At 38.6% G+C, this 26,546-nt stretch overlaps 2 protein-coding genes across 4 annotated transcripts; one reads left to right on the plus strand and one right to left on the minus strand.

Annotated features, from left to right (window-relative positions):
* Positions 1-4,183: 4,183 nt before the first annotated feature.
* LOC103702739 (3-phosphoinositide-dependent protein kinase 2-like) lies at positions 4,184-15,508 on the plus strand. Of its 2 annotated transcripts, XM_039119321.1 has the most exons (12): positions 4,688-4,840; positions 7,838-8,066; positions 9,341-9,521; positions 9,674-9,726; positions 9,803-9,904; positions 10,029-10,134; positions 10,217-10,295; positions 11,777-11,942; positions 13,748-13,882; positions 13,980-14,152; positions 14,691-14,913; positions 14,998-15,508. In XM_039119321.1, exons 2-12 carry the CDS (start codon positions 8,037-8,039, stop codon positions 15,079-15,081), a joined length of 1,332 nt encoding a protein of 443 aa, XP_038975249.1. In that variant the 5' UTR covers positions 4,688-4,840; positions 7,838-8,036; the 3' UTR covers positions 15,082-15,508. The 2 variants fall into 2 exon arrangements, with proteins under 2 accessions (XP_038975248.1, XP_038975249.1); XM_039119320.1 differs by lacking the exon at positions 7,838-8,066 and having other exon boundaries at positions 4,184-4,840.
* A 3,933-nt stretch (positions 15,509-19,441) lies between these two features.
* LOC103702658 (protein NRT1/ PTR FAMILY 5.10-like) lies at positions 19,442-25,445 on the minus strand. 2 transcript variants are annotated; one of them, XR_003384794.2, is made up of 5 exons: positions 25,272-25,445; positions 24,959-25,176; positions 20,821-21,341; positions 19,688-20,712; positions 19,442-19,581 (listed from the first exon to the last, which is right to left on the minus strand). XR_003384794.2 is itself a non-coding variant. In XM_008785173.4 (4 exons), the coding sequence occupies exons 1-4, from the start codon at positions 25,387-25,389 to the stop codon at positions 19,893-19,895; spliced, it is 1,677 nt and encodes a 558-aa protein (XP_008783395.2). In that variant the 5' UTR covers positions 25,390-25,445; the 3' UTR covers positions 19,460-19,892. The 2 variants fall into 2 exon arrangements, 1 of the variants encoding a protein (XP_008783395.2); XM_008785173.4 differs by having other exon boundaries at positions 19,460-20,712.
* Positions 25,446-26,546: the final 1,101 nt, after the last annotated feature.

Raw genomic sequence — 26,546 nt, forward strand, 5'->3', positions numbered from 1 at the left:
GATCAACTTCCCCGTCGCCGAAGAGTTGCTCACCGCCATCACCAGGCCCTCCCAGCTATCAGGCAGTCCGGAGAGGATTAGCAATGCCCGAATCTCATCGTCAAAACTAATCTCCACTGACTCCAACTGGGCCGTGAGTCCGTTGAACTCGTTGAAGTATTCTGCTACGCTGCCGCCATTTTTCATACGAAGATTAAACAACCTCTTCATGAGAAATACCTTGTTTGATGCTGAGGGTTTCTCGTACATCCGTGACAATGTTGCCATCAACTCCATCGTCGTCTTCTCGTTTTTGATGTTGAATGCCACTTGGGATGCAAGTGACAATCTAATGGTGCCGAGCGTCTTCCGATCGAGGACCTCCCAGTCTTCATCGGACATCTTCTCTGGTTTCTTCGCTCTACCTCCAAGAGGTAAATAGAGATCCTTCTGGTAAAGATAATCCTCTATTTGCATCTTCCAAAATCCGAAGTTCGTGCCATTGAACTTCTCAATTCGCAACTTTCCTTCATCCGCCATTGCAGAATACCAATAGCTCTGATACCAATTGTTGGCAGCGACCCGCACCGGAACCCACTCACACCGGTACAACCACCAACGTCGGACAAGCAAAGAGAGAAGCAAACGGATAAGCATTCTCTCGCTCCCTCGACACCGGACTCAAGGATCACCGCTTCGCTTCCGCTACGAAGGGCAAAAGATTACCCCGTGGTATCAATAGGGTAAAACACTTGAGCACCGCAGCGGATTATCAAACCAAAAGAAGAAGAAATAGAAAGAAAATAGCAAAGCAAACACAAAGATGTAACGAGGTTCGGCTACAAGTAGCCTACGTCCTCCACCGCTCCAAATCTCAATTAGGATGAACAGATTACAGAGATAGCACACACCCGAACGATCACACGCGATCGCTCTACAAGAGATTCACACAGAATTCCCTTTGCACAAGAAGTAGGATCCCAATTCTCTTCTTCTCTAGAACCCTAGCCGCACAAAACAAGAGTCTCTCTCAAAAAATATCCTTGAATATCTCACCTCCTAGGGCTCTCATGAGTCCTATATATAGTCTCAAGACCTTCAGATGATCATAGCCGTCGAAACGCCACCAAAAACACCAAAAGAAAATCGTCCGTACGATTTTTCGCGAGCCCGAGTCGACTCGGCTGTGGTTCGAGTCGACTCTGGCACGTCTGGACAAAACTAGCACGATCTAGAGTCGACTCGACTGTAGCTCGAGTCGACTCGACGATGCTTCGAGTCGACTCGACTGTATCTCGAGTCGACTCTGACAGTCGAGACAGAAACATGGTTTTCTCGGTCTTCTGGCCTTTCTCCTCCCGGGTCGACTCGACTGTTCCCGAGTCGACTCGACTGTTCCCGAGTCGACTCGACTGTAGCTCGAGTCGACTCCGACAGTCCGCCAGACAGAATTATGCAGAATTGATTCTCCTTCAATTCTCTTCATCACCAATGGTCTCCACATACCCCAACAGTAACAATCCAAAATTTCATCCAAAATAGATAGTCAAAAGTTATTTTTTGAGTTTTTTAGTTCTGTATGAGTACCCAAGATCTCCTCAGCGAATAACCGATATATGACTAAACATATGTCCGCATAGGTCCTCACACTGCCAACCTAGCTTAATTCGTTGGCTGTTTGGCATCTCTTTCCAGTTGGGAGAGGTCCAATCGAACTGGTATTGCTGATCTCATGAATGGGAAATTAATACATATAGTACAAACAGCCAATGTTAAAGCTTGTACACTAAACTGAAGGTGCAATTTCCCTGAAGGGCATTTGGAATTATAAATTTGTGTGCAGCATTTGTAGTGCACATCCAAGTTGGCAAGATACTGAATGAATGCATATCGAATTACCATACACATGAAAAAAAATTCATAGTTCAGCACACCCTGCTACCTTTCTCTTTGCAACGCATTGGTCTCTTTTTACCACTGCATGCGAACAGGAGTAAAACTGTGATAAAGTTGATGCTGCTGTAGCTCTTAAAATTTATCGTCTCTTCTTTCTTTGCTCCTTTCTGTTTTCCTTTCTTGATGTTCCTGCATGTTTTTCAGGTCAGGTAAGCGGTTTGACTGCTTAAAGCAATCTCTGTCCGCAAAGCTTACAAGCTTTGTCAGCCTTCTTTCCTTCAAGCAAATTAGTCTGATTAAGCCATTGGTAACCTTGGAGATGGCTTAGATTTGCGCCTGAACATAAACGATAGATTAAATTTTAATCTTAGTTTGATACCACAAGCAGTAGTTAACCATTGAAACCAGTACTGAGCAATCTGGAACAAAGAAACAAACAAAAAAAAGAGTACTCAGCATATGCATTATTGCATATGGTTAATTGATGGGCACTGGATGTGATATGGTTTTGATGGTGAGATATTTGAAATAAAATATTTGGCATCAACCTTTAGATCTAGTTGATCATATTTGCTTGTTTTTTTGCTTAGAGGATCAGTTTTCTTGAAAACTAATCGTAGCAACCTCTCTGGATACGGTGATGCCTTCTGAAGATCTCCCAACACTCGGTAGTACAAGCGATAAATATGCCATTGGAGTGTAGAGTCCCCTCTCAGCTTCATTTAGAAGCTTATGGTGTCTTTGGGACGTTGCAAAGCCTTGGTTTAGGCCCCCAAGGGAAAAAAAAAGATCTTAAAGCCTTGATTCTTATAATGCGAGATAATAGGAATTCAAAAGGTGGAGAAGTAAGAAAATAAAGTGCTTGTGCTACCTGACCTTCAATGGACAAACCAATCAGCTTATAAATGGTATTCTTGGGTACGAGTTTGGATGTTGTCTCTCAAGATTTTACCCCAGGAGATTATAATACAGAGGACTCTTCTGGATAGCTATCCTCAGTATTACTTCTTCACATTCATTTTTCAAAGAAAAATGAACATAGATAAATTATTCTAAAAAGATGCATTATATAAATTGGATATTAAACACACCAACATTTATTTTAAAGAGGTACGGATACGAGTTACGAAGTAGTTTTATCCATATTTTTCTATCTAAATATATATAAAAATTGGATATTATTCATATATAAATTAATATTATAGAATTTAATGATAAAAACTAACATTAATTAAATAACCATAAAGGATGAGAATAGAATACGCTCTAACCTGTACAAAGACCGGTCTTCCAAATTTTATGAAAGAAAAAAAGATTCGTGAATTTGTTTTTCTCTTCATTGGCCTGGTAGTTAAAAAATTCAGCCGAATTTTGCTGGCTTTTTCAAATAGGCTCTTGGATTGAAGCTTAAACCTCCAAGTAGAACAAGTCAGGGCTTGTGAAACTGGTATTTTGTTAATCGGAACTTGAAGTAAGAGCCAAACATCACCAGTAATCGAATCCGTACTCAATGATATATCATTTTTTAAACTTGATTTCTTCTTTGGATAAAGTAGGATGTCTCATCCCGTCCCATATCTTGTTTCCAAACCTTAAGGGCTCGTTTGGTTCGCGGGAAAAGAAGGGAGAAATGTGGTCAACGGAAAAGTAATGAGATGCCTCTTGTTTGGTTGGAGTTTTCAAAGGAGAGAGACGGAAAAGTTGTATTTCCATGGAAATATGATTCCCACATTTCATGGGAAAGTCTTTCTCATGAGAAACATGGGAAAGTTACTTTCCTATGAGACGGAAATCACCCCATTTTTATTTTTTCTCAAAATAACCCTTCAGCATTAAAGAAGCATTAAAGAGGTATTAAAAATCTAATTTTTATAAAAAGTATAATAGGAATTATACATAACTTTTTCAGAAAAGTAGATGGCCAACCAAATATAAACACTTTGGAAATTTGTCACTTTCCCATGGTCAACCAAACATGCCAAAAGTATTTTTCTAGACATGCTTTTTTTAAAAATTTATTTTTTAAAAATTATATTTTTATAAAAAAAATACTTTCTGCGAACCAAAGGAGCCCTGAAGCTTTTAGGTCAGTCGTAGTAAAAAAAAACCTTATTCAAATGTAAAAAATTCCTACAAAATAATTAATATTAATTTTGTAAATTAAGATTTTAAAAAGATTGATAAGGAAACATGGCGCAGATATTTACTTCTTCTTAAATGAAGCCGTTAGAGAGGTCTCGCCAATCATACGTGGGCTGCCGCTTTATTGGGGACCCAAAAATATTAGTGGAGCCCCACCATCATTACACGCCATGTGCTCTCTCTTCCCTCGATCCCCATCCCCCACCGCCAATCTCTAACTCCCTATCTCCGTCCTCAATCGCAATCCCTTCTCTTCTCTCTTCTCCCTCCCCGAATCCTTCATTCTTAGCTAAAATCCACGAGAAAAAGCGGGCAAAAAGAAGTATTTTTCATCATAATTCGCCCCCTTGGGGCTCCGGAAGATTCGATTTAAGGCTGGGACGGTGGCAGGCGGAAACCCTCGCCTTTTTCCGCTTTTGGCTCCCGCTTTTATCAGAGGAAGGGAGGGGCAAAGGCCAAAGAGAGAAAGAGAGAGAGAGAGAGAGAGGGAGGAGGGGAATCCGATGATTCGCGGGGCGCGGGGCCCCGTTGACCGCCCGCGCCGTTGGAGGCCGTGAAGGGCCCTCGTCGCTCGTGTCGAGAGGTGGAGACGGGAATCAGTAGATAGGACGGTAGGTAGGGTTTGGGAGTGATGGCGGTGGGTGGGGGAGGGGAGGAGATGGAGAAGGATTTCGAGGCGAAGCTCCGGTTGCAGCAGCAGTCGCCGTCGCCGTCCCCGAAGGTGCAACGCAACAACAGCATTACCTTCAGGGCGCCGCAGGAACAATTCACCGTCAATGATTTCGAGCTTGGCAAGATCTATGGCGTCGGTTCCTACTCAAAGGTTTGAGCTTTCTTAGGTTTTATGGTGATTTTGTTTGTTGGTTCTCTGGTTTCTTACATTTCTCTTCATGTTGCTTGCTATTTCTGTCCCAATTTATGGCATTTAGCATATGTTTAGGATCTGGTGTATCTTTTGTTGCTGGGTTCGCGTAGGCACTAGGAAGCCGGGAGGAAAAAGATGGATAAGAGAAAAAAGGAAGAAATGCTCGTAAAGAAAATGGCAGTAATTGGCTGTGAATTTTTTTTCCTAAGAATTTATGGTGTAAATCATGGGGTTTGTGTATAATGGAAGCACCAAAACGAACAGGGTAATGTGATGTATGGTTCGTAGAGGTTTAAATTTAAAAGGGAAGTGAAGAAATTGTGGTGTGGTTTGTTAAGTTTAGGGCTTAACTTATCAAATGAGAAGTTGAGATGGGGATTGAAGGAAATCTACTCTCGTGTCTACAAGATGGGTGGAATACAATGCTAAGTGGAGCCTTAAGATGCACAAAGGACAAGCTTGAGTTTCGCATTCATAGGCCTGATAGTAAATTTTGTTCTACTTGATTTCCTGTCCTGATATAAATAGCATTGCATTGTAAAATCCATATGCGACTTATCAGAAATTTGCTTTCATTTTTTCACCATTTTATAAAATGATGGATATCCAAATGAGATGACATGGGCATATCCAGTGAAGATGTATGGACACCCTGGTTTGGACTGCTCATGTTTGTGGTGAAGGATCAGGATAGAGGAGAGAAGGACCGTCAACACAGCATTTGAACAATTTCTATGGGTAGAGAAGAATTCCACTTGATAAAGTCAAGTAGCAGATAAATTGTTGGGAGAAGACTTAACTATTTTTTATGGTTATATAAGTTTTCTTATTTCTGTAGTTGCTTAATATAAGGCAAGTTTTCATAAGCTGGTAAAGAACAAAACAAATTGAGAGAACAATTTAGATCTGAGTTGGCCAACATCTTGGTTTGCATGCCTAGAGGAAGATGGCTCATCTTCTGAGCTAAAGTGACCGTTGCAGTCCTGGTACTATTTTCTCTCAAAGTGTAGTTGCTGCTTGTTTGGAAAGTTAATAACATGACATACAGCTCCCTAAGCCATCTTGACTGAGAACGAGGTTCCCAATCTTCGATTTTCATGTCTCATTGCTATGTACCTTGCACAGCTCTAATTAAAAGTAAACTTTTATTGAGCAAGCTGGTCATTCTAGCATGCATAATAGCTTCTGTTTTATATCATGTTCATGATGTTTTCGTGGTTCTTAATACCTTTATGATCTGTCAAATCTAGGTAAAAAATATATAGGCAATCAATTGTTAGCATAAAGTTGATGGTCATGCTCCACGATATTGAGGGATTTTTTTCTTCTTCCTGTTTTTGCTTTATACTGGCTGATGGTATAGGTGCCGCAACATACTACTATTTGTTCTCTTTTTTTTCTTCAAGTTGGTGCCTAATCTGACATTTCTTAAAGCCCACTTTGTTGATATATGACCTGTTCATACTTCAGGATCACAATCCCTATTACTAGGCATAAAAGATGTTATGGATGTTATTCCCGTGTCATCCTTTTGCATATCTGGTTGTGAGTCATTTTGCCAGACTATTGAATAAATACCTATAAAATTGTAAAATGGTGATATAGTCAAGTTGAAATAAAAACAAAAGTGGGAATATTCTGACCTTCAAGAAACTCCTTATAGGATCCTTCGCATGAAAGATCCTATTTGATTTTTTGAATTTATTACATGGACATGGACATTCATGTAGCATTCTAACTCTTGAATGATTTTCGACAACTGATGCTAAATTTGTCAATCATCAATTTTCAACTTCCTAATATTGCCTGTAAATGTTCATGGCTGCTTAATTGTGGCTGATATACTCAAAAAACACAGAGATAGAACCAAGATGTTATGACAGACCAAGAACTGTGTAGCTTCGGTGAAATCACTATCCAAAGATTTTAATAGCTGTTGGACTTAGAAAGATCTATAACCTGAACACTGAAACACCTTTGTTTTGGGAGGCTCTGGATGTGTGGTCATCCATCTCCACCTTCTATGACAACTACAATTTTAAATAAATATATCCTACATAGTTCAGTTTTGAGGGGCACCTCCCAAACTTGGGTTACTTGATTAAAAAAAAAAAATCAAATTAGGCAATTTCAACCATCCATGGTATCTCTTCCATCTTTACTAATGTATAGCATGAACTCCTGCCATTCACCTGTTGGACACCCAATTATGACATTCTATTGTCGCAAACTTCTATGTTCTCAAGGTGATACACATACACACATAGATGGGGAGGGGGAGCGGAGATGGACGCGGTCTCTCTCTCTCTCTCTCTCTCTCTCTCTCTCTCTCTCTCTCTCTCGGATGATGAACTGTATTACACACCATGTTCATCCATGCTTTTCCATCTGCACAGCATGTGCCCCATGCTAGTATCTTATACTAAAGCCTTAAAAGATTTTTTCTACTTTTTTGTGATAACTTATTCTTGAGTTCTCTTGAGAAATATTAGGTTATTATATTGACCATGTGTCAAAGAAAATGCTTCCTATTTCCAATAAGTGATGGGCATACTTTGTTTCCTAATGATATGTTAGCATTATTTACTGCAATCTATAATTTTTAGAGTTGATTATATGATTAACTGATGTATCTAAAGTTTGTCATTTTTTTAATTCGAAGCATAGATTCTATTATCCTTTGCAAAATGTCATTACTATAGGCCCTGAGTTTTCTTCTTGAAGGCCTTCTTGTATAAAGAGCAAGGATAGGGGTTTCTAGAGATGATTATTGAATTATATCAGAGTTAGTTCTTAAAATTTGTAGTAAATTCCAAATATCCATCTTAGTAGAATAAATAATCTCCACCACCATAACCACATTCTTCTCACTGTCTTCCTCCTCTGTTCTCTTGTCTTCAAATTGTTTTTATTTGGTCTATCTGCATCACACTGACTTCTGCCCAATGGTGTTAGATTCTAGTTGCAAAAGTTTGTTAAAATGGTGTGTTACAGAGAAGATGGCAATGTGAAATGGCATAAGTTTGGTGTGATGAATCTAAGATACTTTCTCACAAGAGAAAGAATGAGGGGGAATCCAAAGAGAGTAGTTTTAACTGCAAGGAGGAATGAGACACTTGAGCTCACCTTATCATGATGGAGAACAGTTCTCTTGATGCTGATAGCCCTTATTCCAACCATGGAGGTGAGTCCTAATTCTATATCTGGAATTGATGGAGCTTGCATGATTTGCAAACTTCGTATTATGTCCAATGCGAAACTTGTCGAACTTTCTTCTAGATCTGCAATTGTGATTCCTCTGCAAGTATGCTCCAATGGTAGAAAGAACCTCTCTGTCCTTATGCTTTTTCCTTCCTCCCATCCTTTTGAACTGTGTTTACTCCTTCATGTTGGCATCCTAATCTATGCTTATCCTTCCCATGTAGGTGCTGTTGTATAAATTCCTAGCTTTGCTTTAGGCCTGGAATCTCCATAAGCCTATCTATATGTATCAGATAGTATCACAAACATGCGAAGTCAAATGCCCTTGATTATCATGAGGAGATGGAAGATGAGCACTTAAATGAATTGTTTGGTTATCTTCTGCTTTTTGTTTCTGCTATCAAAGTGGCAAAGGCAGTTTTTAGCATCAAAGCTGACACAAATTCATATATCTTTGGAATTGTCTGTGCGAGTTGATATCAAACTTGTAGTGGAACTCATGGTTTGCCGTACTAGCCAGAACCGGGCGGTACAAGGCATACCGTACCATGCTGGTTCAGTACTGGTATCCAATGTGAGTGGCGTACCCAGCGTCGGTACGCCGAAAAGATCCCATATCATACCAACACAATGCCAGTGTGGCACCAATATGGGGTCTGGTACCGAGACAACGAACTTTGGTGGAACTATTTTATTTAATTCTAAATGAAACATATCAACTATTCTGCATCCTTCAAAATGTAACTTCTTTTTGAAGTGAATGATTATCTATAGGTTGGGGAATATAGATACTTTATTTTCTTGTATGATCCCCAGCCTCTCTCTTCCTTATACTTGATTACTCATGCAACTTCAAAAGCTCCTTTGCAGTATGTTCATAAATACATCCTAACCCATCTAATAATGCTCTTCCCAAAAGAGATCTTGGTACCTGTGTGCATCTTTAAGTCGCAAAACTAGCAAAATTAAAAAGATTAAATTCCTTATCCTGGTTCTTGTGGCTGGTCTTTAAAAGGATACATATCCCACCCACATGTATGGTTGTGGACATATATGATGAGCATGGGATTCAGTAGGCAAATAATATCTAAGAGCTGTTTTTAGCCTGGCTTATCAGAACTTTCTGTTTAATTATATTTCTGGTAATCTAATGTTAGAACTGCATAGTTGATTCTTACCATAATATTTTCCTTCTTTGTTCTTTACAAATCTCATTGCATTCAACAAGTGGTTTCAAATCTGATTCTTCTATATCAGGTAGTGAGAGCAAAGAAAAAGGATTCGGGAAATGTATATGCTTTAAAGATCATGGACAAGAAATTCATCATGAAAGAGAACAAAATATCTTATGTAAAGCTGGAGCGTATTGTGCTTGATCAGTTAGAACATCCTGGCATAGTCAGATTGTTTTTCACATTTCAAGATGCTTACTCCCTTTGTAAGTCTTTATAATTTGACTGGTGTTTCATGTTGTCATCCAAGTTGTGCTAGTTGTCATTTTCTTTGTGGAAATGTTACAAATAATCGTGTGAAAGTTAAATCAGCCTATCCAATCTATGACCTGATGTTGTCTTTTTTGTTGCATTGGAGACATGGCACTTGAGTCTTGTGAAGGAGGAGAGCTGTTTGACCAAATTACCAGGGTAATTCTTACTACTTAGTACTTTGTACAAACTGCTCCTTCTACTTTATATACCAAGCTTATGCACCTTGTTGCAGAAAAAGCATCTTTCTGAGGATGAGGCCCGCTTTTATGCAGCAGAAGTTATTGATGCCTTGGAATATTTACATGGCCTAGGATTAATTCACCGGGATATTAAGGTACATATAGGGATGCAAATATAGCCCCTCCCATATCTCCACAACCCCCCCCCCCCCCCCCCCCCCCCCCCAAAACAACAATTTCTCCCCCGAATGACTCATGGTAAATATCTTATAACGCCAGCCAGAGAACTTATTGCTCGCTTCTGATGGACACATTAAAATTGCTGACTTTGGTAGCGTGAAGCCAACTAAGGACAGCCGAATCACAGTCCTTCCAAATGCAACAAGTAAGGTTATAACATATGCTGAAAAGTACTTATGCTCAAATTATCAAGCAACAGATAATATCTCTTTTTATTCCTAATTCAGATGAAAAGGCATGCACTTTTGTGGGGACAGCTGCATACATTCCTCCAGAAGTTCTCAACTCGTCTCCAGCAACCTTTGGGTAAGGGAATAACTCTTTTGCTATCGCATATTCAACGCTCTTAGATCCTTAGATCTGTTAAAGGATCCCTATGATAATATAAATTACTTGAATAGCATACTTTTGTGGTGCTTGTCTTTTATGGAGACTGTAATAATTTGATTCATTGTATTGATCCTGCGAATTTTGTTTTGCGAGAGTTTTCCCTATCGAGTCAAATTTCTTTCTATCCTCAGTTTTAATGAGTCCTATTATATTTATTTTTGTCCTCCTTGTTTTCTTCACCTTGCAGACCCTTTATAGTACATCACTACCATCCCTATAGAGGTCCTTTTGCTGTGTCTGTGATATAAGCTACAGTTCAACCTCTCTAATGTCAACTAGATATCTAGACCATGAGAAGCATATCTTTCTTTATGCCACTGTTACAAAGGATGTATTTTGGATCTTATTTTCATACATTATAGTGGATATAGAATTCCAAGTTTAATTTCATGAATGATGGAAGAAACAGAAGATATGTCTTCATTCTTCCTGGGATGTTTTTTTTGTAGATGATTTTATCATTGTAAAGGAAGTTCATGCACATCATGAACTCTTTGCTGGTCAGAATTGCGTGATTTTGCTTTAGGCATGCCTATGTCAAGGGTTATTTTGGCATTCTATGATGGAGCATGATGCAGTGATAATGTGTAGTAGCTATGGTGCTGTAAGTTATTTCCAATTTGCTGTCGATTATTTCCTAAAATAGAAGAAACATTGTAATTGAACTGGTAACTAGAAGATTATATTAAAATGGGTGCTAAGGTGCATAAAAAGATGCTGCTGATGGTATCAAAGATACAAAACAATTGATGCGGGGATGCATCCTCTTATTTCTTGTATACTAAGGGGGCCCTCGAATACGGCTTCTGATTATGAGGCCTTATGTTTCCTGCTTTCTGCAGATAATTTGCTTATTAGTGAGATGGAAGTATAACTGCTAAGCTGTCCACCTTTTCTCTTTTCTCTTTCTTGTAGCTCAAATGCAAGCAAGCAATCTGAATTACTTTTTATGTTTGGATGGCTGACAGTGCACTAGTTGTTGGATCCCAGACATTGTTTTTTTTTCCTTTTTTTTATAAAAATACTTTAGCTGCAAATTTTGGTAGAAAATGACTACCGCAATGTGAATAAGAAACTTTGCATGCAATTATTGTGTCAGTTTAGTGAAAGTTTAGACTATTTAGAGTTATCTTCAGTTCCTACTTAATTCAGATTTAGCCAATCACACACAGGCTTTGTAGAAGCTAAATAGTGTCCGGCCAGTCTTGACGATCAGTTTTTGTAAGCCGGTTGGCTTTAGCGAAAGCTTGGTGCAGTTCAATTTTCTGACCTTTTGTACCTCTATCAAAACGGAATAATTGTATCTTAGATAATGAATATTAGCTTTGAATGTTCTGTTTTACAAATGCAATTTCGGTTGAAATATTTTCTGACATAATGTTTGTCTCCTCTATCAGAAATGACCTATGGGCCCTTGGGTGCACCATATATCAGATGCTTTCTGGTTCTGCCCCCTTTAAAGACGCTAGTGAATGGCTTATTTTTCAAAGAATTATTGCCAGGGATCTCAAGTTCCCTGATTATTTTTCAGATGAAGCAAGGGACCTTATTGATAAGTTGTTGGTAAGAAACAATCTTGCAATCTCAACACCTATGCATCTAATTATCTTAGAATTTTCTGTCTACATTACATATGTTTATAACCTTGCACTTTATGTTTTGATCCAAAAATATCTGAAATAAAGTGGAATTTTGGACTTTATAATTGCATTTAGGGAAACTCCCTTGCATCATTTGCAAAAACTGACGTTATTGTAAATGTTAAATTACAGTCCTATATCTTGAATTTTAATTAATTTTAGTGCTGGAAGCATGCAGTTGCTAAAAATGATCCGTGTCACTTGCATGATCAAACCCTAGGCAATGACAGCATTACAAGGCATGTTATATTACAATCAAAACCACTCATGTATCTCTGGTAGCATGTCTTTCCTCATGTCTTTTCTTTGCTTTTTCTTCTTTTTTTTAATTGAATATGCTTCTGTTTATCAAGGTTAAATATACTCATAGTTTGCCAATTGAATTTTTATTAAAACAAATTTTAAGAGTTTTAGACTGAAAACTTGTTTTAGTTGATTTGCATGGTGGGACTCTGTCCCTTCAGCTCGCAGATTTTAGTTGATTTATTGTTTTCCTGGAATTAATGAAGACTAATTCTATAGGATAGGTCTTTATCAGCATTGTTTGGCCGTACACAGGGTTCTATTAAGTGGAGGCAGTATGCAGGATGTCAGGGTACTGCACATCGCCTAGGCGGTTGGGTATTAAAAAATAAGATTAAAAAAAAAGATACAACAGTAGAAAAATAGAAATAAATCAGGGCATATTTCCCCCCAAAAAAAAAACAAAAATTAAGTGAGTGGCGGAGGATGTTGAGAAAGGGCGGGGGAGGTGATGGCCAAGGAGGGAAGCTGATGGAGGAGGCAAAAGTTAGAGGATTGGAAGGAAAACCAAAATTAACTGGATAAAGTCTGCCATTGCCTCTCTTATCTGCTACCCACTGGATCCCTCCACTGCCCATTTGCCACCTGGGACTACCCATTGCCATCAGCCTCTGTCAGCCCCAATATGAGGTTAGGGTGTTAGCATTTCTACCCTCAGCTTTCAGAGTGCGGTCAGAGGCTTTATATTACCATATGCCAAATTGCTCAAGCCCTGGCTGTCTTCTTGGTCAACAAGTGTCCTGTCTTTTGTGACCCATGTCTGCCTGGGCTACACACATATTCAAGTGACTGAGCTTATGGAGGTTGCCTATGCACCCATTACGAAGCCTATATTTATATAGGGTAGTAAGGGCAGCTTGGGCCCAATGCATACGATGCCAAGTTGCCAACTGATGGCTGAAGTGGGATGAGCAGAGAATTGCCAATCGAAGTATTTCTATATGGATTGTTATGTATTATTATTTTTTATTGTGTAAAATGTATTTGATCTTTTACTTGCTTCTTTTTATAGTACTCAACAAATCGTGCCTCTTTATATACAAATTGTCTGATAATCATCATAGTCATGTAGGTCATGTTTGGTTTTGCATTAAAGGAGGGTTAAATGGCATAGAGCTCCTTTTTCTTTTTCACTTTAACCCACCAAACACTAGAAAAGCAACCAATTTATTCTGGCGCAAAATGGACATTTTAAAAAAAATGTAAAGCTACCTTTCTATCTAACCTGGAGGTAACTGTTCCACCCTATGGGGTGGAGTAGTTCACTCTGGACTAAAGACTGTTAAGAGTAAGCTAACCCATTTACTCTGGATTAGCTTATTCTGCAACCAAAACAACGGTAGAAAGATTATCTTGTACTTTTCTTTTTAAGAAAAAAACAAGAGAACCCCACTAGCTACTTATCTTATCCCAATTTTATTGCAGGATACAGATCCTAGCAAAAGACCAGGTGCTGGGCCTGATGGTTACGCCGCCCTCAAGATGCATCCTTTCTTCAAGGGAATCGACTGGAAGAATTTACGAAAGACACCAGCACCAAAGCTTGCTGTGGAGTTGAATGTACTGCCACATCATATACTTGTTTGTAATTTTTATTTAAAGACACTTTCCTAGAATAATTTTCACTGTCCCAAGTAGCTAATGATTTTACTTTCAGGTGGATGAGGATGATGATACTCAGGATTCTACATGGAACCTCGCACATGTTGGAGGTGGTTCGACACGTCAACATGCCATCCCTGATGGGAATAATGGGGCCACATCATCATCATCTGAAACACATTCTCATATGTCTAGGATTGCTTCAATTGACTCTTTTGACTCCAGATGGTATGTATAAAAACCTCATGTATCTAATTTTAGTAATGCTAGGGCATCCCCCCATGCACACAAAAAGTTCTAAAATGTGGCATGAGGGATTTGTGCAACACATGATTGGTGGAATATAGGTGGTGCTTGGATATTGTGTTGCCAAACCTGAATTAATGGGCCTGAGGAATCTTTCTTGTGCCCATAAAGAGCGCCCTGAAGCATATTTGATCTAATTTTTGACATCATTTATGGTGTATATATTACCAAGCCTTTTTAGGACTACATTTTCTTGCTTTCTTGGACACAAACCTTAAATTGATTGATCAAATATTTGTTTCCCCATCTCCACACGGATGACGCATTTCTTTGACAACTCTGATATAATAATTGATTATTTTGCATAAATTTCATATAAATTTGACTTTCGTGTTATTTATTTTGTAATTGATGATTTTTTTTCTTCCCCAATTCTTTCAGTTATCCTTTTAACGCTTTAGAAGTGACAGCAAGCTCTACATATTTTGCATGATGCTGTTCCAATTTGTTTAAATGGCAGGCAAGAGTTTCTGGAGCCTGGAGAGAACATTGTTATGATTTCAAAGTTGAAGAAACTTCAGAAGCTATCAAACAAGAAAATACAACTCATTCTCACAGATAAACCCAAATTGATATGTGTAGATCCTTCCAAGATGATGGTTAAAAAGAACATTATTTGGTCTAATAACCCCGCCGACCTCAGTGTCCAAGTATCAAATTCTTCGCATTTCAAGATATGCACAGTATGTCATTCGTTCAAACTTGAATTATCCTTTTCTAAAATGCATGTATTCATTCACCGAACTATGTACCGATTTAATTTACAGCCAAAGAAGGTGATGTCATTTGAGGATGTGAAGCAGCGAGCATGGCAATGGAAGAAGGCAATTGAAGGTCTACAGCAGCGCTAGATTCAATTAATTCGATCTCACTCTCCTATAATACTGCATCAGTTCATTTATGTAGGCTTGCTTCAGAGGAGAATTATTATAGAAAGAGGAGAGCAGCAGTTCCATTCTCAGCAGCCTCCAATGCTCTGAAGGGGGGTCTCTTATGCTGGGTCACTTGAAAAAGTACTGATTCATTGTCACTAACAGAATTTTTTTCATGTTGATTGCATTGTATCATAGATTATTAGATATTTGCAGCTAATCTTGTGGCTGGATGAGCGAAATGTTTGTTCAGGGGCCAGAGAGAGAGAGAGAGAGAGAGACATGAAAAAGGGGTAGGCTAGTATCTTTGTATTGTTTGAACTTGTCAATGTTTTTTTTGATCTTCTTGATGAGTTTTTTTTATCTTTGTATTGTTAAGGAAGCTGTTCTTTTTGTCATGGCATCTCATTATCCTGTCACCTTGGCTCTACTTATAGTTATATGATGTTTCAGAACTACAAATCAGTAACCAATGGCATGCCGAAAAAAAACCAATGGGGTCGATGGTCCAGTCTTTATCAGGATTAACAAGCTTTTGTGTAAAATATATATGCACAGTTTCTAAAAGCCTGCATGAGAGGCAGCATACCTAGCCAACCAGTCAGTGCTCGCTTCACAGTTTGATGGATCGCATGGAGCACAGCTGAACTGAATCTGCCAATGAGAAAGTGGACAACAGCAATGGATTGTAAACATCAGAAGTATTCCTAACCCTATTTATCTATCTTACTATGGTTTTTAAGTCCCTTTCAAATCAAATCTTTGTGGTTTTGTAATTTGTGTTGTTTGACAGCTGTGAAGAACGGCTAATGGTAGTTGCTAATCTCGATTTGACTATGTTGGCTGAGATATTGGCATGTGAAATTCTCTCTCCTGCTATATATATACATTCATACACGTACAAGCAAAGTAGATATCCTTAAAATATTTATAAAAAGAATGAATCATCGAAGCGTTTGGATGCCCATAGGAGAGTGTGCAAGAACTTGCTTGGGGCCCAATTGAGCTCCTGCATAACTGGATTAACATTTATTTAGTAATTAAATTGAAAAAAATACTTTTAGTATCAGAAATGATAATAGAGGATACTGCATAGTGTTTTTAATTATCTAATTATTTGTACTATCAAAAACTTCTAATATTTACCCTTAATAATATAATAAATAATATTTTTAAATTTTATTATATCATAATATTTTTATATAACAATATGATATCATTATTTTAATATACTATAAAAGTAATATATTATAATATTATTAAGTATAATAACACTATATTGTTATAGTATAATAATGATAATAATGATATCATATTGTTTTAACTTGTACAGCTTCGTATTAGGGATGATGTTAGTACTCGAATGCAATATTGTTTGGTGGATGATGTTATCACTCGAATCCAATACTTTACGGAAAACATAGAGAAATACAATCGCCTGCTTGGTGGAGGTCCAAACAGTCCCATTCAGGCATATTTCCTGTGCATGTATCCTGCTATCAGGGTCCATCAGATTGTCTTCGACTTGGCAAATTTGGATTTGAATTTTGACTGAGAGGCCATTGCTGTAGGTTTTTCTACATTCTATAAGTTAACTGGACACTAATGTCCATCTCCAAGATTCTCTGTTAGAAACATATCCAGGTTGGATGTTCCAGGCACTGGGGTTCTTGTCAAATTCACTGTTTTCAACTATTTAAGATTCTTGGAAAGTATTGGATTCTTCCAACAGCTACTTGTCAAATTCACTGTTTTCAACTATTTAAGATTCTTGGAAAGTATTGGATTCTTCCAACAGCTACTCGGTCGGCCATAATGGCTTTAATGTGAACTTTTGTTCTATGTAGATGTTGGTCAAGGATACAGGAACTAAAATGATTTTGTGAAATGTGAGTTTTTTCTTTTTTGCATGATTATGTCCTAAGATATCGAATTTTGCATGAATACCCTACGAAAATTGATATTTGCATGTACAAGCTCGTAAAACCCTTATTTTGCTATTCTACTTTTTTTTTTTTCTTATTTTTGCATATGTATCCACACCATTCAATGCCGATAAAAAAATAATAGTTTCAAATTAAAATAATTAAAATATTATTAATGGGTATATGTGCAAAAAAATATTTATAAAACAATCACAATGGGAGATAAAACAATACTTTCAAAAAATTTTATTTTTAATTAAAATAAATATGGTTTTTATTGATGGTGTTAGAATAACTGTTGTATTAGGAATATTTATGTAAAAATAGTGTTTTATGAGGGTGAAGAAATAAATATAAATTTAAGAGGGTATTCATGCAAATTTGAATTTTTAGAAAGGTATTCATGCAAAAAAATCTTTTTTAGAATTGAAAATTTGGATGAGAAACATGTAGATTGAAAGGCCTTATTAAAGAATAACATGTTTTAAAAGTTCTAACGGTATTTAAAAACATGAATGCATGATGTAGCCAAGCTTGTTAATTTCCTACTCATCTTTATATATATATTTTTTCTTTTTGCAAATTCAGATGCTTGGATAAGTGTCTGAATCTGATTTTTTTTTTTTTTTTTTTGATTCGGTGTCCACGTTTTAGAGTTTTACATTGTTGGCTTCAACCATCAAATATTATTCTTGGGCAAAAGGAAACACTTGCAATAATTCTAATATATGCAGGATGGCTTATGTGAGGAATGCATCGGGGAACAAATTTGCAGTACGCTGGTCTGCTTTTCGTTTTTATTAGACCATTTGTTCCTGCTTTTCTTAAACGATAACCCTGAAGCCTTGATGAACTATTCATGGTTCTATTTTTAACTACTTTTTTATAATTTCTGTCAAAGGCCATCAAGTTCTTGAATCATAAAAGCCTCTCTCTCTCTCTCTCTCTCTGCGCGCGCGTGCGTGTCAAGTTCCTTTTTTGTTACCATTTTTTTTTTGACTCATTTCCATATTTTTCATTTAAAAAGTTATTTACAACATCGATGGCAAATGGTTAAAAATTTAATTAATAGATGATAAATCCATATCCCATCCATCAAATGCAAGTATTTGCTACATAACTAAAATTTCTATCATCATCGTCATCGGACTAAAACAAATGGTAGACTTGTCGAGATTCATTCTCATGCCTTGCAGTAGTCCTCCAGAACCCCTCTGAGGGCCAACGCATCAATAGTCCTTGCCTTGACTAGGAGAATGAAAGTTAATCGAATGACAGATATTGGTTTCCTGCTGTATTTGGATTTAACTAATAAATCTCCTACCTAGATCTTAGTTGCATGATTCTCAAAATCATGTCTGTACCTGAGTTTTGATGTCCTGATTCTGACACCACATTTCTTATTTTTTCCACAGAGGTTGCTGGACCTTCCATTTTTCAATGGGAGGATGTCGAGAGAACTGATGGATCCTCTCAGGTCACTTCGTCTAGACCACTTAGCGCCGATGATTGTTATTCTAGTTAAGTTCATTTAAAAGATAATTCCAGCGGACATTTTAAACCACTGCAATATCGTCATCTGTCTTCTACCTGCATTTATTTAATTTAGAGGTGAGCAGGTTGTTTGAAGAATTAAGCATAGGAGTTGAAATCTGACAAGAGTTAAGAGAATTTGTCTAGAAAATAGCAATTCAGGAACTTGTCATAATTCTTGTTTTTAAATTAAATACAAAATGGCATTTGTTAGAAAATTAAAACTTTCAGTATAGAGAAAACCAATTAATTTTTTTGACAATTTTTAGTATGCGTTAGAATGGTGATCTTCCTTATTGATAGATCACATGCTGCGCGCGCGCGTGCACATAAGATTTATCTAACACCGAATTAATAGTTTCTCATCAAATCTAAGGGTATGTTTAGATTTTCCTACCGGATTAGAATGAAAATTCTGTAGATTTGCCCAGTACAACTAGCAAGATCACATGCTACAGTCTGGGCTAGATAAAATATCTAAAAATACCTTCAGAATGGGCTGAACCGAATCCAATAGCAAGAAAAGAAAAACCTCAGTAGATCTTTCTTATAAATATAAATCAAGCCCAATATCTGGCCTGTGATCGTGTTGGTTGTGCTGCCCCAATCCACGAATGCTATAGAATTTTCAGTCTAATTCTATTAGCAAGTCCAAATAGACTTCTGTTTTTTTTTTAGCCTCAGGCTGATCAACCAGACTATAATCTCTAGCAGTTTCGAGCCACTCTATCTCCACCAGAGCTGCTACTACAATTGAAATCAAGGACCATCACAATGCCTATCCATTGAAGCATTGCTATGCCAGAACATTATTGGAAAAAAAAAAATTCTGTCTATGGAACGAGGACAGAGTCGTAGATAGGGATGAAGGCTACAACGGAGCAGCAAAAACACCATCATATAATAAGCAGGTTGCCTGTATTGAAAATAATTGAAGCACCTCCCTTGCTTCTTCTACATGATCCACATTGTCTACACCATCAGTCTCCTTAAAGATGTACAATGAGCAACATCACAAGGCCTACGTAAGGAGGAACATGAGAGAGCCAGTCTGATTAAGATGAAAACATAACAGCAGTAAATCTACTAAACAAATATTCCACCAGCAGATGTCACAGTGGTCTTACCTGAACTCCTGTGTTTCTCTCACTTCTTCAGATGTAATGAGGACACCTTGCGAATGACATAGAAAGGGCTTTACTTATTTGAACAAACCTTATGGAGTTGCATTAACGTTTGCAACTTGAATAACGTAAGTCTAATTTGGCAAATAAAGATTCCAACTACTAGGTGGCCTCTTATGACCTGAGCCATATCAGCCTACCAGTCATGTTACACAACTGCACTGCTTCCTTTTTTCTTGTATGCATAAACCTGTGCAAGGTACAAGTAGATGACGAGTTCTACAGCACTGAGTCCAGCAAGAAGCCAATAGAAGTAATCAAGATGAGCACGGTTTAGATTGTTGGAAAACCAACTCTCGCCACTCTCTGCAGTTGCTTTGTCAATCATAGACACAAGAAAGCTACTGATGAAGCTCCCAATGCCGAAGATGCTCAAGTAGAGAGCAAGTCCAAGGCTCCTCAATGCATCAGGGATCTGATCATAGAAAAATTCCTGCAGGCCAACCATCGTGAATACATCTGCAATCCCATACAGAACATACTGGGGAACCAACCACCACAAGCTCATGGGAATGGTTGCTGTGGGCTGATCGACCAGGCCGAAGTCTCTGGCAGTCTCAAGTCTCTTCAGCTCCACTAGAGCTGCTACAACCATGGAAATCAAAGAAATGACCATTCCAGTGCCAATCCTCTGAAGCATGGTGAAGCCTGCAGGCTTTTTGGTGAATTTTCTGGCTATGGGCACAAGGATACGATCGTAGATGGGGATGAAAGCTACAATGGAGGCACTGATGAAGCTTTGTAGTGCTGCAGGCGAGACTTCAAGGTTTGAACCTATCCTTCTATCCAAGGTGCTTCCTTGCTTAGTAAAGAAGGTTGAAGACTGGGCAAAAACAACAGCATATATTAAGCAGGTTGCCCATATGGGAAACAATCGAAGTATCCCCTTTGCTTCATTTACATGATCCACATTGTCTAGACTATCAATTTCCTTGCTCGACGACGAACAATTTGGACCACCAGATGGCCTATAATTGACAAACATAAAAGAGCCTTACAGGTTAATATATAATCATTATATTACTAGGTCTACTAAACAAATGATCTCATAAACAGATGTCAAAAAGTACTCTTACTTGTATTGTAGTGCTTCTCCTGTTTCTTCAGATGTAATGGGAAATCTTGCTTGCCTACGTCTTACCAATGCCCCAAGTGTTTTGCTTACTCGAAGAAATGGACTCTCATCTTCTAGGACATAGAAGCGATAAGTCTTGGTCCCAAGCAAGAAAACAATGAGAGCAAACAGCATTGCAATGCATGGAATTCCAAATCCAAGGCCCCAACTAATGTTATCTTGGATATAGCTTACGATCACCAGTGTAACTACAGTGCCACCACACAACCCGAAGTACCACCAGTTGAAGAAGGAGCTCTTATCCATGCATTCCTTGGGGTCATTTTGGTCGAATTGATCAGCGCCAAAGGCTTGAACACAAGGCTTGTGGCCTCCCTGGGCAAATGCCACGAGATAGAGGGAGAAGTAGAAGAAGGCCACTTGGGCAGGAGATGGTCTGCAGGCTGTGAGATCCGTTGTGTCACCACATTTGGGTGCATGAATGGATGGCAGCACCGATGAGAGGGTGAGCATGCCCAAGCCCTGTGGTTCTCCAATCCAATCAACGGAGTAAGAGTCAGGATTTTGCCTTTAATTCGGCAACAAGTCTTTGAGAAAAACTAGAGCGTTTTAGTACATCCTGATTCGATTTTTGTTAAAATATTTGCAGAACAAAAAAAAAAACAAGAAAAAAAAGAGAAAAAAATAATTTTATTTTTCTATTCCATCATATTCGGTACATTTTAGAGGTTATATATACTCATGTACAGACCTTATATAAAAATAATAATATAAATTGATATGGGATCATGCTAACAAAGAAAAATAATACTCACTGATATAAGCTGTTATGTGATCCCTAATATTACTCTAACAAAATCATGTTGACAAAGAAAAATAATACTAACGATACCAAATCATGCTAACAAAGAAAAATAATATGGACTGATACAGGTTGTTACGTGATCCCTAAAATTATATTAACAATTTCAATAGCATGTCAGTATTCTGTTTGGAGTAAATCCAAGTGAATTTTTTAGGCTAATGCAATTGAAGTAGCCATTTACATACGATCACTAGAGGAACTAAATACTAGGTTCAACTTTCTTAGGAAGAAAAAAATCATTATGTCAAATTCTCTCTCTTACCTTTTTTAAGTCTTCTGAGAGGCAAGATCATGATACATTTCCATAATTTGAAATATTTACTATATTCCATACAAACATAATTTACATTATGCAAAACAATAATATTATATAGATATTATTTTTTTGGTGTGTATATATATATATACTATTAAATAATATTCATTTATATCCTTCTTTGTCACCAAAAACAGAAATAACGATAACAACTTTTAGGCATTGCATATTCAGTCAATGAATACTTGCTTGAGGTTGACCGATCTGGATACTGGACTGGTAGATATTGGGAATCAACTTGAGTTCAAATAGGTGTCTTTTAAAAAGGAAAATAAATAATTATCTACCAAGAAAAGGAAAATAAATAATTTACACCTCTAATTTGGTTTCAAATAGAACTCCTGGAAAGGAAATAGATCGAGAACCTCTAGGCTTCCAATCAAATCATCAGTAATTGCAACCTAGAAAATCTCCATCTACAAAAGAAAGCAACAAAAAAAAAAACAAACTAAAAGTGAGTAAGGCCCTGTTTGGGGGAGCTTTTGGAGGGCCAAAAAGCACTTTCTGACCCTCCAAAAGTACTTTTAGGTAAAAAAGAGTGTTTGGTAAAATTTTGGAAAAGCTATTTCAGCTTTTGCGGGAAGCTGAAAACAGCTTTTTGGCAGAAGCTCCATTTTGGAGCTTTCCGAAAACGCTATTTTCAGCTTTGTCGGGAAGCTGTATTTTTGACCAAAATACCCCCATTTAAAAGTTCATTTTTCCTCCCAAAAATCTCCATCCCACCGCCTCTTCCTCTCTCACCATCCCCCCTCTCTCTCTCCCCCTCTCTATCTCCTTCTTCTCCTCAATGCCGCCGGCCCTCCTTTTTTTTTCTTTTTTTTTTTTGTTTTGGGAGGCAGCCCGTGGCTGCACAGCCACCCGTGGCCGCCCAGCCACCCGTGGCCGTGCTCCCCAGCTACCGCTGCGACCCACCAGAACAAAAAAAAGAGGAAGGAGCGGCCATGGCCGCCGCCTCCCCGGCAGGCGCCGCGGCCCGCCGTCCCGGCCCCCTCCCGAGCCCCCCCTCCCCTCGCGGTCGCCGCGGCCCGCCGTCCCGGCCTCCTCCCGAGCCCCCCTCCCCCTGCGGTCGCCGTGGCCCGCCGTCCCGGCCTCCTCCCGAGCCCCCCTCCCCCCGCGGCCCGCCGTCCCACTCCCCTTCCGGGCCTCCTCCCGCGGCCGCCGCGGCCCGGCCCTCTTCCGGCGCCACCGGCCTCGCGGGAGAAGAAAGGAGAAGAGGGAAAAAGAGGAAGGAAGGATAAGAAGAGAAGAAAAAAGAAAGGGAAAGAAAAAGAAGAAAAAGGAAAGAAAAAAAAGGGAAGAAAAAAAAGGAAAAAAAATAAATAAATATGTATATAAATGAAAGAATAAATAAATAAATAAAAATATTAGTAATTATTTAACTAATTTTTTCATCTAGCTAGAAAATTTGTTAGAGAAATAAATGGTCATCAAAAGAGTGACAAATTAATTTATACTAATAATTATAATATTTTATACATTTATTATTGTATTATACTATAAATATAATATAATATAATATTATGTTATGTTAAATAATTTAATATTATATTAAATTATTATCCTATAGTATACAACGTTATAGTACTATATTATAATAATATAATATTATATTACATTAATATTATACTATATCATATATTTATGTATTAATATATATTATATTTTATTATGCACTATTGTATAATACTAGTAATGTCCTTTATGGTCATTTTGTCATACAAAAGTACTTTCTCAATTTGTTTACCAAACAAATGTTAAAGCGCCACAGCACTTTAGAAATGTAGTTACCAAACAACAAATAGCTTTTTATAAAAGCGCTACTTCCAACAGCCCTACTTCGAACAGCTCTACTTCCAACAGCTCTATTGCCAACAGCTCCTCCAAACAGGGCCTAAGTAGTGCATCGAAGGGCTCATTTAATAGGGGTCAGGCTATTCAATGAATCCGGCGTTCCATGATTAGGATCTTACAATCCATGATTGGATAATCCCACATCTTGAAGGGAAACAAAAAAACAAAGAAAATGATCCAAATACCCAGTTTGGATCATTTGAGCGTTTTTGATCCACATCATACGATCCAGAGACCGTGGATCGTCCCATCCTAATAACACTAACAAGAGGATTCATTTTTGTGCTTCAGCTACCATGGAGCGTAATAGCTTTCTTTAATTGATCCACAGCCTAAAGCAGGATCCTCTGCGGTGCATCTTTGGCACCACAGGCATCTCTTAATTGCCTCCGCGATGGATCTTGCAACTGGTAACTTTCTACGTGATATTTCAATACAATGGTCTCAATACTATTCGTGCATGCACTGTCTCCCTATCATGCAAATGATGCACCGCATAGTATTAGGGTTGCAAATGAGTCGGATTGACCGATAACTCGACCCGATCCGTTTTGGAGGACTCGTGGGGCTAGGTTGGATCCTAAAATTGGACTCATTCTATTTTTCGAGTCAGATCTGAGTTTACTGAATTTAGACCTGATGCAACCTATTTGAAATTTTGGGTAATTTTAGGTTTTCAATTCTACAATCTGATCCAATCTGAATCTGTAAAATTATTTGGATTTGCGGACCGCAGCCCATGAAGGTGCAAACAACATCTGAAGCCATGGATGGGTTGATCTGAATCGGACCAGACTCGAACCCGAATCGGATTCAATTTTTTTGGGTTGGGTTCGGGTTATACATGGATTCGAAGAGAACGTGTGCAGGTGATCTAAAATGATGCTGACTCGAGTGAGGGGAGAGGGCTTATAGATTACAGCGGCTCAATCATGACCGTTGTACAGTAGATTGACGGTCTGAACAACTTCCTCTCTGTTCGGAACACAACAGCCGATGGGTCGCACACGGCGAAGCGGACGCTCCAACTTTCCAATAAAGGGGACCACAAAACATTGCAAGATCATAAAACACGGCGGGGAAGAGGGGAGAAAGGGGAGAGCGAACCATGATGTAGAGGAGGGATGCGAGGATGATTGTCCGGAATCGGCCGAGATAGGAGTCGGCGACGAAGGCCCCGACGAGCGGCAGCATAGAGGCTACGCCGGACCATGTGTTCACGGCGGCGGCGGCGGCGGCGGTCGACTCCCCGAGGGGACCGGTGAGGTAGGTGATCAGATTCGAGGAGATGCCGTAGAACGCAAATCGCTCCGCGATCTCCACTCCTGCAGCCCATAATCCATATGATGATGGATTAGATCGAGATCAGACGGCTGAAAATCGATGATTGGTGGTTTGGGGGTGGGGAACTGCGTAGTACCTATAATGAATAGGGCAGAAGACCAGCCGCCGGAGGAGGACCTGGAGACGGGGCGGCCGCGGTAGTCGACGGCGCCGGCTACGGTGGCGGATTGCCGGAGGAGGGGCTCCGGGTCCATCCTCGCTCGCGCTTTCCTCCTCGGCGATCAGAATTCAACGGAGGGTAGGAAGCAAGGATTCTAAAATAATTGGAGATGGCGCTGTCAGTTTTGTTGTCCTATTGGTGACGTCGGCTTGCCTTGGCTGTGACCGTCGTGCATTTGGTTTGGTCGGTGGGGTAGAGAATGGTGACGTAGTAGTTTGTTCGTGTGCGGCGAAGGGCCGGGCTCCACGCCGTCGTGGTGACGTATCATGACAAGAAAAAAAGAAAAAAAAAAAAGCGAGAAACATGAGAGAAGAAAAAATCTCTCTACCTTAAATAATGTTTACCCTACAATTTATAAAAAATTATTTCGAATTCATAAAACGGATACATCAAAATACATTCAAGGATAAACTGATACAATAAATAAAGATTTTAACATAATAGTAGCCACCAAGGAAGTGCCTAAGTTTCACTTAAGAGGGGAGGAAAAAAAAAGAGAAAAAGACCACCCCACCAAGGCTCCCTTCTCCATTTCATGCTTTTGTATAAGTTTTGACGTTGCTCTAGGAATGGCTGGAGCTCATACAAATTATAGTTGAGACTATCTATCCTTTCAGGTATTGCACCCTGACTACCGTATGGGATGGTAGAATGATGGGGATTGAAGATTGGTAATGGTGCAGGAGGACAAGTGCCTTGAAATATTTGCTTGATATCTTCAATTAAAGTGCCATGAAAATATAATTGATGATCGGGCAAAAAAGCCTTAGAAGTCACTTTTGAGGGATTTTTTTTCTTTGGAGGATAACAAACAAATAAAAAGCTTCATTTGCGACAATGCAATGGCAAACATAATAATTGTTCAATTAAAAATAATGCAAAGAAATACTAAAACAATGAATAGCTCTCACAAGTAAATATTAAACTTGACATTCAAAAAAAAAAGGGGAAAAGAAATAATATTCTCACTCGCTCAACTTTGTCCAAGTTTCCTAAAGCTTGTTTTAGTTTAAAAAGAATCAATTCATATAGTGTTCAGTTGTAGTTATGTTAGGTAGCCTCCTAGATTTGAACGCACCCAACCTAAGACCCACGAGAGAGCATCATCAGTCTATGGCCAAAGATGAATCGCTAAGATGTAAGGCCCGATCCATTGGCCAGCCCAACCTAGCATAGGCTTGATTCGTTGAT

Source organism: Phoenix dactylifera, unplaced genomic scaffold, assembly GCF_009389715.1.
Source record: "Phoenix dactylifera cultivar Barhee BC4 unplaced genomic scaffold, palm_55x_up_171113_PBpolish2nd_filt_p 000528F, whole genome shotgun sequence".
In the NCBI taxonomy this organism is placed as follows: domain Eukaryota; kingdom Viridiplantae; phylum Streptophyta; class Magnoliopsida; order Arecales; family Arecaceae; genus Phoenix; species Phoenix dactylifera.